This window comes from Nicotiana attenuata, chromosome 9, assembly GCF_001879085.1.
Source record: "Nicotiana attenuata strain UT chromosome 9, NIATTr2, whole genome shotgun sequence".
Taxonomy (NCBI): Eukaryota; Viridiplantae; Streptophyta; class Magnoliopsida; order Solanales; family Solanaceae; genus Nicotiana; species Nicotiana attenuata.
In genome coordinates, this window is record NC_031997.1 from 2,422,890 (window position 1) to 2,435,551 (window position 12,662).

General features: G+C 36.6%; 2 protein-coding genes across 2 annotated transcripts; both read right to left on the reverse strand.

Annotated features, from left to right (window-relative positions):
• Positions 692-7,553, reverse strand: LOC109231962 (nucleoside-triphosphatase THEP1). Its single transcript, XM_019397574.1, has 6 exons — positions 7,355-7,553; positions 7,189-7,276; positions 6,951-7,041; positions 2,869-2,953; positions 2,483-2,639; positions 692-1,481 (listed from the first exon to the last, which is right to left on the reverse strand). The coding sequence occupies exons 1-6, from the start codon at positions 7,394-7,396 to the stop codon at positions 1,366-1,368; spliced, it is 579 nt and encodes a 192-aa protein (XP_019253119.1). The 5' UTR covers positions 7,397-7,553; the 3' UTR covers positions 692-1,365.
• Positions 10,135-12,297, reverse strand: LOC109231963 (HMG1/2-like protein). The gene is made up of 8 exons (XM_019397575.1): positions 12,155-12,297; positions 12,011-12,056; positions 11,313-11,414; positions 11,156-11,213; positions 11,005-11,049; positions 10,710-10,790; positions 10,547-10,618; positions 10,135-10,454 (listed from the first exon to the last, which is right to left on the reverse strand). Exons 2-8 carry the CDS (start codon positions 12,046-12,048, stop codon positions 10,434-10,436), a joined length of 417 nt encoding a protein of 138 aa, XP_019253120.1. The 5' UTR covers positions 12,049-12,056; positions 12,155-12,297; the 3' UTR covers positions 10,135-10,433.

The window sequence follows — 12,662 nt, forward strand, 5'->3', positions numbered from 1 at the left end:
CCCCCGACTCAGTGTTCTCGTTGAGGTTTACCCCACCATCGTACTGAGGGAGATCAGCTCTGATACCATGTTTGTTACGACAAAAGCTCATGGCACGTATTGTCCGCATTGGGCTTAGGCCCGCACGGATTTGTCTTTCGGGTTGAGCCACATCGAGCCCCAAAAGTGCGTGTACCATGTGAATTTGTGTCATGCCTTATAAAGTTCTTTATTTTCCTCTCCCATTCAAATGTTGGATTCGCCCAAGGTGTTTTGCCAGCCTAGAAGCCTGTCAATCCTGTTTGACCCGCCCTCATCAGCCTGCCCTCCATCATGGGCATCACGGGAAACATCAACCCGAGACATGAAATAAAACTTTAAAACCAATGTAGTCCTAAATCTAAACCCACCTACTAGACGAATAGTAACAAATTGTTTATGTAAAATCTTGTGTAAGCTACTGCTCGTGGCGCTTGTTTGAAACTTCCTTTATTCAATGGAAGGTGAAGTTTATTGCCTCAATGTAATTTGATCAGCGAGAATCGTCTGCGAGGAGATTGAGAACTGTTCCTCTTGCCTGGGGACACGGTTTACTCTTGCCTAGCTAATTCAGAAAAGCACACTGTGACATAGTGAAAAGGAAATTTATCTATTTGCTTATGATGTTTTGCACTAGAGTGCAAAGGAAATCAATATCACATCCTCCTGAATATAGCATGTAAAAACTTTAGGTCCCTTCCATTGTGTCCTAATAAAGAAACTTCAACAAGAGGCATCACACCTTCACCTCCAAATATTGGTTTCTTGTTTTTTGGTGCCCCAAAACAATGAATGTAAAGGAAATGATATAATGTGAACTAAAAACTCAATCATAATCTACAAATGATTTCCCAACTCCAAAGTTCACCAAAGAGCTGCTGGCACGATTACAATCCACAAATTACAAATAAGAAGAGTCATCAAGTTAGCATCTTTCAGCCTTGCAGTACCATACTAAGACAGCAAAGAAATTGAAGCTTCAGTGAAAAAGTTGAGTCTGTGACATTGGTGAAATTTGAGAAGAGGCAGATGGCAGTAGTTAAGAGTTATAAAACATAGCTCCATTTTTCTTTCAACTTCACAATTCCTCTCTATTGCAGCAGCAGTTCTGAGCATTCTACACCATGATGTTCAAAGTGGCAAAGAGTTTGACCTTCCGAGGGAAAAGGGGAAACATTCCACTTGTCCCATTCTTGTCTTCTTGAATAGTGCATCTCCAAAGGATAAAACAGTGATTAAGCATCCTATAGGGAAGGTAAGTTTCTGGAAGTAGTAACTACCAGATTAGAGTTTGTTTAATAATAAGAGCTTTTGCAACATTAGCTGGAACATTATCCCTTGCATCATCTAAGGCTTTTGCATCATATCTGCCAAGATGGAACATATCTGTTCTCTCATAGCATCCCTGTTATTTGCATTGAGTGTGAAGACGCTAGCTCCTGGATGATTTCTCATCCTCGCTACTGCAAAAATCCAAAAACTTGTTGGTTTACTTTTTCTTTTAGAAAGTAAAAGAATGTTGGTTTTGTAAGTCCAACATTCAGGGAAAACATAGAAGGAGGTCAAAGCAGAGAATAAAAGACAAACGGGTGTATTTGGTATTGAGGATATTTCCCGTGTTGGTTGGCTTAAAACGTTTGGGAGAATATTTTCCTTATGAACTTATTTTCCTCTAATTTCAGGAAAATGACTTCCCTACCAAGAGGAGGGAAAACATTTTCATAACTCTCCAATTAATGGTTTCAACCTTCCCTACCCCTACCCCAAATCCACTCATCCCCGCCACCCCACCACCTGCTCACCTGCACCCCAACAACCCCTGCCACCCCATGCCCCCGCCTGCTACCCACCCCTGCCCACTGCCCCACACACCCACTCGCTTCAGCTCACCCCGCCTCCCATAGTGTTTGCCTAAAATATAAAAATGATCTTGGGACAATATTCTCAGCTTACTAACCAAACACAAGAAAATCACTTATTTTCCAGGAAAATAATTTCATACCAAACATTCCCAACAAATTAACAATTTATAAGATTTGTGAAAAAATGACCAAGAAAAGAGGCATGAGTTGATTATGCGGAGAGGTCAAGCAGAGAGCTTATGTATATCCATGTACAGGCAGAATTGTTTGGCAAACACAGTTGTGGAGTTTTTAGCCTTAGCTTCTGACTTTAACGAAGGTAAATAGTAAAAGAAGTTCGATTAGCATCTTTTGCAAAACCTTTCTTTTTTTGACTATCGGCGAGCTGCCCCTTTAGTTACTCTAGACCCTTGCATTAAATCTATATGGCCCTAATACCACTCTAAAATAGAAGATATTTCTTCTATGAATATGAATCCGTAGTATATAGATAGATACTGGGTGATTGATTTGGAGTTGGCATATAGAATTACCAGTGTGATCGCGATAAAAGTAAGTTCTTGACTTACACAAAAGCACAACATACAGATAGAGGGAAATACCTCCAGGTATATCTCGGCCTGCTTTTGGAGTGGGGATAGAAGCCAAGAGTGGGATATTGGATTGCAGGACCTTTAGTACAGCTGGAAAGAATGAAGAACTGTAGAGCTCCATCTTCCCAACTTCATCGATTATGAAGAGATCAGTATCTTCCCTTACCTAACAAATTTATGAACCATCAAATGGAAAAATACAACCTACTACAGTCAGACAAGTCTTTTATTTATTTGATGAAGTAAAGATGAGACAAATTAAATGTTTTATAATTTACAATCAAGATAAGCTACTAAAGAAGAGCCACAAACAAAGTTATCGCTCAAAGCAAAGGACAGCAATGTCAGAGACCCTCTTATGAGGCACTAAAATCCTGCTGAAAAACTCAACCAACCTGCAACTCTGGCAATGCCAGCGACTCAAATGACGTAACATCTACCCTGTATCTTCCCACAGTGGGCCATCTGAGAGACTCTGGGCTGCATGGCTAAAAATGCTTCAGCAAATATGAAACAATTATACAAAAATCATGCCATTATTTATGGGAACATAGTCAGACAATTTAACATATTGCTGACCTAAACTAGAAAACAACCTTAATATATTAGCTATACCTTTTGACATTTTTGTTATCACTTCAAAGAAAATAACTCAACTATAATGAGTCATGCTGCATGTTTTTTTTTTAATCAGGTAAAATACTCATGCTGCACGTGATGATCCAAAATAGGTACTTGAGGAAGAGCATGTTATCAGAAACTAGCAACTTAAATCAAATTTTACATCATTCATCAGAGAAAAAAGGGACTAGTAGATAAACAGCAAATTGTTCAGTCTTCTCATTTCTCCACTGCTATAAACCAACGGATACAATAACAAAAGAAATAGGCTGAACACAACATCTCCATCGCATTAGTACTTTCGATTCATAAAATTCTCGCCAATAATACTATAAATGGCAAGAAATACTTCGAGGCACAATTAATTAGGATATCATTACCATTTTCACAGAGAAATGCATTTTCCGATAACTTGATGGGGAATAAACTTTCTAGAATAAGTACTAGTCTACTAGAAGAAAAGAGGGGGAACCAAGTTTCCAATGCAAATTTGACCTTCAAACGGTCAACGATCACGTGAACTAGAATTTCTAGGATTTTGTAATGATGAAGATGGATTTGGAGAAAAGCGGAAAAAATGGATTAAGTTTTGTATATCGAAGGTGAGGTTCTGAGTCCTGGTCTATGGGAGCCCGTCTGGTTTTCTCGACAGCTCCAGAAGGTTGAGACCGGGACTCATTATCTCTCTTTTTGCTCATTTTGATGATGGAGTGAGCAAGATGATGGGCAAAGAGGTGGCAGAAGGTTCTTGGAAGGGATTTACCGCAGGGTTAGAAGTAATGATAAGTTAGACTCTATCTCTTGTTCGCAGATGATACCCTGATATATGTAAATTTTGTAATGCTGAGATACTCTAATTATCTTACCTGAGACAGGCCCTAATGTGGTCCAAGAGGTTTCGAGGCTGAAAAATCAATCTAAAGATGTGTGAGATTGTACTAATGAGAGAGGTGGACAACATTAAGCAATTACTGCAGGAGATCAACCACAGGATAAAAGCACTTCCAACAACTTATAATAGGGCTACCGCTAGGAGCATCAAACAGGGACCTACAGTTTACATTGTTGTGAAAGAAAGAACATGACAAGTCGAGTGAGGGTAAAGAAAAGGTATTTGTCCAAAGTGGTTAAGTCTTGATCAAGAGTACACTGGGAAGTATCACAACATATTACATGTTCCTCATACTCACACAGACAAGTATAACAGAAAAGTTGGAAAAACTTCAGATAAACTTCTCATGGAACACAAATGATGGGACACAATTTTCATACGGTAAATCAAATGTGGTCACACCCACAATTAGCTGTTAGCTGTTGGAGGGGGCAGAATAAAAGATTTAAGGAGTTCAAAAGAGCATTATTAGGCAAGTGACAAAGGGAAATTTGGGAACGAGGACCAGGCATTATGATGCACGGTGGAGATTCGAAAACAACACTTGACCTTATGGACATGCGGTACTGAAGAGCAACATGAAGGGAGAATGTGACAAATAGCTGGACATATAAAAGGAGATGAAGTAGATGTAGAACTTGGAATGTAGCCCCCAAAAATTTATGTGGGTGTGGGTGCGAAAGAGAAAGGAATATGAGAGCTTTCTTTTTTAATAGAGGTGTTGTTCCAAGCTAATTTGTGTGCATCTCGACTATTCCACCACTACATATTACCTCCAATCGGCACAAGTACCAAGTAACTTCGCCCACTAAGACTTGGGCATATGGGAAAAATTACCTGGTGTATTTTATCTCTATTTATATTTGAACCGTTTGTCTCCAAGTTGCACCCACTTTATTGACCACTAGCTACACCCTTGGGTGCAGCAATATGAGAGCTTTTGGAGGGGTGAATTACGGCTTTGTACAAATTAGAGTATGCCTTTAATTTATATTACTTTTGGACACCCGAGACATTCATGATAGTACAGATAACTGGGTGTTCTTAAGAAACCATACTTTTGTGTAGGTTCTCCACCTTTTATTATACTTTTTTTATAGTATTGTGTAAACATCATCACTAAATTATTACCTTTTTTGGAGGGACATCACTAAATTATTACTTCATCATAAGAAAGTACTACAAACATTATATTTCATAGTCTCAACTTGATATCAAAACCAAGGTTTCTTTATTTTTCCTCTCCTGAGTTCACTCCCCTCAATCTTCTATTGATCTTCTGCACAACTATTCCAACATCAGAGGACTTTTACCAATTGAATTTACCTAGACAAACTACCTCACCTGGAAGGTTTCCTCACTATACCAAAAAGGCATTACCTCTTCTTTTTCACTATGCTAAAAAATCAATACTTCATCTTCTTGGTGGATGGTTCCATTCCATGTCCATCACCCACTCACGATAAGTATTGTTTATGGATTCAGTAAAGCACTGTCACCCTTAACCAGATTAATACTAGTCTCTCACGCCTTGTTCTTGACAACCTTGTGAAACCTCCCAAGGATTGAAAACCTGTCAAAGAAAATGTCGTGACTCACACCATCCAAGGATCACCCCGCTCTTGTCACGCTTCTGTTTCCAGGATTAATGCCACCGGTCAGTGCCATCATTCATAATCTCCCAGCCCCTATTATTACCTGAGGAAGCACATATCAATACAGCTACCTCAGATTAATTCACTTCTCAAACAGCTTATTAGCAGTTACTCTGACACAAAACGGACCTTCTATGTCCTCTCAAACTTCTTCTAACGATCCATCATCCAAGGTTCAAATAGTGGACGGGTCAAGGAAAGAATAACAAGGGCTATAATGGCAGGGATCACTGGCAATATTCTCCTAATGCTTCTTATCCCTTTTCTTCTCCATTGGTTTGGTTTGCAAGAAAATGCTCGAACTGGTAGTGTGGTGTTCTTGGCTGTTCGTACTAAAACCTGTCTAAAGAGTACAAAATCTCTTTCCGTTTTAACCATATCGCTTTGGGATGTCTGAACTGGTTTAAACATACTTTTATGTCCAATCTCTAGCCTGAATCTTATTGGAGTCATGAGCTTAGAGGAGGTTCAACAACCCGTTTGTTACCCAGAAGCCCCAATTTCACCTAGCCAATAAACCCGAATCTTTCATTGTATACCAGTAATTACTGTGGTCCATCTCAAGTCATGACCTGCAATGGTAACCTTCTACTACTATTAAACTTTCCACAAGCACTTCTACTTTTATCCTTTCTTTCTTTAAATTTTTTTCCTTTTGACTGAAAATTTGTTGCTTCAACTTCGTAAATTGAGGATAATGTGCCCAACCTTTCTACGCTTCTTCACTTAACTACCACACTTGGTTCAACAACCAGCACCTCTATATCCACCTTGCATTGTTTTTAAAAGCGAAGAGCCCAAAAAAGTGACAAGGTCCACGAGGCTTGACGAGAAAAAATGACAAGTGAAACGCACAATTTATTGGGATCACGATTCTTCTCTGAAGGCATGGTTTCGCCATGAAGTGATGACCCCTAATTTCGTATCGTTTCATCAATTTAAGTGACAAGCCATAGCTTTTATAAGCACACCTACCATGTATCACCTTTTTTTCTTTTTTTTCACAAAATGTTTAACTCAAGAAAAAATCTATTACCTATTGACTTTATACAAACCTTGAGTCGGGGGTCTATCGGAAACAGCCTCTCTACCCTCAAGGTAGGGGCAAGGTCTGCGTATACACTACCCTCCCCAGACGCCACTCGTGGGATTATACTAGGTTTGTTATTGTTGTAATATTGAGCTTATACAAAGACAATGGTTGTTTACCAATGCACTCAAGATAAAATACCAAAACAAATAGATAAGCCGGATAATGCATGTGTAAAGAAATTACTTAGTACTAATTTTAGGCAGAAATGAGAAGCACCTGGAGATTTTGTTAGAAGCAAGAAGCCCTTTACGGCCATCGAGAGTCACGACCTCAAACCCAACCCTCTCTGTTCCTTCTCTAATCTCCCCTTCACCAAATTCAAATCAACAACTTAGAGTTATTCAATCATAGTATATATTTGTAAATAATACACTCCAAATAGTATAATTAGAGATAATGAGAATATATATACAGCCAATATTATACAGGAACAATGAAGAGAGAGAGAACATACGAGTATAGAAACCTTGGACTTTCAAATTAGGATTGGAATTTCTGAGGGTTTCGAGTACTCTGACTATCAAAGTTGTCTTTCCAACACCCTGCAAACAAAAATGACAGTCAATTTCAGATTTTGATACAAAAATGGATGATAAGAAGCGCAAAAAGAGTATTATTACAGGAGAGCCAGTGACAAGGAAGCATTTTCCTGTAGCTGCCATTTTCGTCTCAGTGGCGTTTTCACACTGAAGAATTAATGATTTTACAGATGGTTCAAGTCTCCACACATCCCAAACCGGAAAAAATCGAGCAAAGATATCAAAATGAGCCGGCGTGAACCGGCAGAAGGATTTTTGTGATTGTTGAGTTTAATGTTTGGTTGGTCCATTTATATCTTGACGTTTAACAAATTGTCTTGTATTTTGCCTTCGCGTTTAACAAGTAAATTTCACCTGACCAAGTTTTATGAGAAATTCTTGGGCCCCATTTTTTAAAAATAATTGGTTTATAGATATTTTAAAATAAAAATATTTAGTACTTTTATTACAAAAGTAGAATTTTTAATATAAAAGAAACAGAGCTCTTTAGATATGTAAATAAAGTAATAACTTGATATATTTATAAATGAGTAGATGAATAGTTTTCTCAAAGTTTCAGTTTTACTCTTTCATTAGATAATGTATACAAAATTTATTCTCCCTTTCTTAATATGTCCAAGTCAATCTTTCTTTTTTCCAATCTCTTCATATTTCAGAAACTCCTACCTATTTTCTGTCTTTCTCTTTAATATTCTTACTCACCCTCTTTCTCCGTGATTTCATTTCTCACTTTCTTTCTCCGAAATTTCATTGCTCCACTGTTCAACAATACCTTTAAGCTTCCAATAATTCTATACTTCTATTGCTCTATAAAATCTTATCTAAGATCAACAATATATATCTCCAGAAAGATTAAATGAGTTGGCTATATTTTCAATTGAATAAAAATAATTAGAGAAAATTGATTATAAAAAAGATTATTAACAACTTTGTATTTCAAAAAAAAAGCTAGAAGAATAGACTTCAAATAAAAACATATATTATAACTTTCTTTTAAAAGTTTAGGCCTCATATTAAACTTTGGCCTTACGCCGCGCATATCCTTGAAACGACCCTGTTAAATTTTGATTATGGTTTATAACTATTTCACTTTGGAGCTCTATTAGGAGCCAAGACAAAAAATTACTTTTTTTTTCTAAAGGTGCGATTAACATTAGAGTAAAGATTAACAACGGATAAAGTTACTTAATTTCGAATAACACATGGATAAATTTGACTATTTTCCTTACATTAAAAGTAAGTACTTCTCCTTTGTTAGGGAGCGCTTTACCCTCCAATGTGAGACTTCCCGACGCGAATCCGGATTTAGTCGGGCCTCAATGTGGGTATCGAACACCGGATGAGAAACCAAAAAAAAAAGTACTTATTTAGAAAATTCATTTACAACGTAATATTGCACCATGGATGTTTGGCATTCTTTTTTAAACAGGTGTGTGTTCTCCTACAAGTGATATATTGTCTCTTATCGTTTTCTTGAGCCGAAAGTCTTTTGAAAACGGTATCCCTATTCCCTCTGAGTAGGGGTAAGGTTTACGTACACACTAGCCTCCCCAAACGCCGCACCTGCAGAATTTTAATGGATTGTTGTTGTTGTTGTGTGCACGCTCCTGGAATGAAAGAAAAACCTTGCTAAGAAGTCCCCTTATTGAATACTTGCAAAAACTAATTTACAAAAACCAAACTAAAACTACATTCAACGCCGCGGGAAAGAGAACAGAATACAGTCGATTAATAAAGGTAAAGTTTCAGAGACCTTTTAATTTTAATATTCTGCATTTAAATTTATTTTCTTAAATTTTCATAAGTGATCCCACATGTTACTGAGTTTCGTGCTCGATTTATACTTAATTTTATTCTAGTATGACTAAAATTGCAAGTCAACAACATATTAGATAAGAAGCACTTCTTAATTCATAGCAAGCGCTGTCATGATGGTGTTTCAAGTGGCTGAATTTAGATTTATTCTTCGAAAAATAGCACTTAGTATGATAAGCTAACAAAATTGTATACCTTTGAAATAGCTTCTTCGGTGGTTATATCTTTCTTTTGGATTGAGGTAAAGGTGTAAACAGTTAACTTATAGAATTCCCTACTTTATAAGCTAAAAATCTCTTACTTTTTGTACAAAATTGATTGAAACATACACATCATGTACAATCAATTTTCTTCCCTGTTAGTCAAGCAACACATCAGTTAGAGATGCCACAGAATCAGAGCAATGTGTGCACATTTTCCTTAGGCGCTATCTTGTTAACAAACATATAACCTTTTCAAGAGCAACCGATTTTAGAATATATTAGGTGGGGTATACACTCTCTACACCTCCCAATAATTACGATTAGTATAATAAAAACAATATCATTGCAAAGACGAAAAACATTTCTTTAGCTACAAGGCGATAAGTCTCTCTTCTCAACGCTCCCACTTATACTTTGTACACTAGTCACTTAATATTAAACACATCAAAGACACAAAAAATGATACCCAAAACAGCATACAATTAAAAACAGAGCAAGTAAAGCACATGGAAATGACACATTACCAAAGAGAAATAGAAAGGGATAAAAAAGGATAAATCTTTGTTGATATCATTGACGCCGCGGACAATACATAACAGACAAATTATTCACATTTCAACTAAAAGGTGGGATACCACCCCAAAAGAAAAGACAACTTGGAATGCACAAGTATTTTATCCGACTGAAAAGACAGGAAGATATTTTTGAACACTTGGTACGATCTATAAGGATGAGATCTGGTCCCACCACCACCATAGAATAAGAAAAAAATCAGACAAGAGAGCTACCTCTAGAAGTCAAAAGAAAACATAACCAGAAAAAGATAAATCAACACCAGAGATATTTTTTGCCAAGATGCTAAATTAATTAATTAGAAAAACACATGATTTCCATATACTGGCCAAGAAAGAACTAAGGCCTATCCGATTTAACATTAAGCTGCAGCATCAAATTAAAAAGTACATAGTCATTTGAGCTTTAAAGGCAGCAATTTCCTAATTTCATCTTTTTCCATACCCTAAGATACCCAAAAAGATAAGCAAAAGACAAGTATTTAATAGGAAAAAGAGGAAGTCATATATGGAAATCTCTAAGATATTACACAGCTTCTCCACCAATTTCTTCATTCGCTAACATTTCCTTCAGTCATCATCTTCCTCCTCCTGAGCAAACAAATTTTCCAAATCAATACCAAAACCAAAACAAACAAAAAACAGTAAAGAAACTAATGATCATTTCATCAACAAACACAAACCTCGTCACTTCCGTCTTCCTCGTCAACCTCAGACTTTGACTTGTCAGATTCCTCCTCTTCAGCCTCACCAGCCTATACAGCAGAACAAATGAAGAGTTCTTTAGAACCAAAACCGCATCATAACATAGAGGGCATAAAGAAACTATACGCAAAAGGTTTTTACCTGTCGCCTGTTATAAGCATCCATGTTCTTTTCGTATTCAGCCTTCCTTTTCTCTGCCTTTGCTATGTAAGGAGCTTTCTCCTATATTATTGTCAAAAACATAATTAGGTATGAGATGATTCAAGAAATCAGACAGCTAATTGACAAAATTTTGACAACTATCCTCAGGCTGAAACAAGTCGGGCTCAGCTACATGAATTCTTATTGACCAGTAGTCGAACTCTTCTTGTGCCAGTATTATGGACATACAAATAAAAATATTATAGAAGTTAAATGCTGAAAAGTAGATACTTACAGCATCTGACAAATGTTTCCACTTGTCGCCACCAGCTTTACCAACCTAGAAACGATTACACGGATAACAAAAACTCAATCAGACAATAAGTCAAACACAAAAAATGGAGAATTCTACAATAACTTTGGATCTGTAAAGGGGAAATACTCACAGCAGCTACAGATTTGTTGTTTGGGTGTTTTTCCTTATACTGCTTCCTGAAGTCCTCCCTTTATTCAACAAATCACAATTAAAAAATACTATTTAATTCAGGATTTACTAAACAGAAAAGTCCACAAAAAAATTAAGACAAGCGTTCAGATGTATACATGAAAACAAAGAAAGCACTTGCTGGCCTCTTAGGCTTGTTTGGATCCTTAGCAGCCTGCTTCTCCTTTTTAGTCTGGGGAGCCGCCTTCTTAACGCCGAGCCTGTAATAATCCATAAAAATCACATTAAAAAAAAATAAAAAACAAATGCATTTTATAGGATTATAGTACCAGAAAATATCAACAGTATGCACGAACAGCCATTTATAAGGAACCAAAATCACATCAAAATCACTAAAATCAACAAAATTATTGATAAATACTACCAAATAACAATATATATATATATATATATATATATATATATATATATATATATATATATATATATATATATTCGCTTATTAAATCGTCAAAATCACATTAAGTACCGAAAAAAATTATACAATATCATAGGCTCACAACGCCGGAAAATATCACAGATGTATATCTGACAAGCTGTAATGATTCTCCAAAATCATATTAAAATCACGATAAACAAAAAAAAAACAGATCCTAAATAAACAGAAAATATCTGATGTATAATAAATAGGCTGTAATAATTAGCCAAAAGCATACTATAATCATTAAAAATCTTATAAAATCATACAGATTCAGAAGAGGCATGAATATCACATAGTCACACATCAATCGTAGATCTAAAACTCAAATACGAATCAATACATCAAAAGGAAAGCAAAAGCAAAAAATATACTCACTTGTTATCAGATTTAGCCTTTGTTTTACCTCCTTTCATGATTAAACCTGCAATAAAAGGAGAAAAACCGGTGAGAATCGGTTGAAATCGGCGTAAACCGGTACGACTCGGCCGAGTCAGGCCCGTAGGTGAGTTAACGAGTTACCTTTAGGGTTGAGAATAATAATATGGTATAGACAACAAGAGAGGAAAAAACAAAGAGTTATATGCCCGTTGGATGTGTGTGTGTGTTGTGGGCTGAAAGGGGAAGAGATAAGAAGGGGCTTTGGTTAGGGACTCAAAAGAAATTTTGTGCACTCATAAAATTGAATATAAGCAATGAAATTTTCAAGTCCGGTTCCGTTTGGGCGGGATTTCAAATATTTGCCACGTCATCGATCCGTGTGACTTGAATCTATTGGATCAAATTTACTGTGCTTTCTATGTGTTTGTTTGGGGGTAGGATCAGGGCCTTTGGGTTGTCTAGTGGAGGAAGAGTGAGGACACGTGTCGGGATCTGGTGATTTAGAGCCTTTTTTGTAAATTGGCTCACGCCTAGTTGTGGTTTAGTATGTAATGACAGTTTTAACCTTATTGTGCTATTAAGGAGAATTGAGGGGCCGTTGTGATGCTATTTGAGAAATCTTGATAAAGATGGAATATTGGAATGTAAT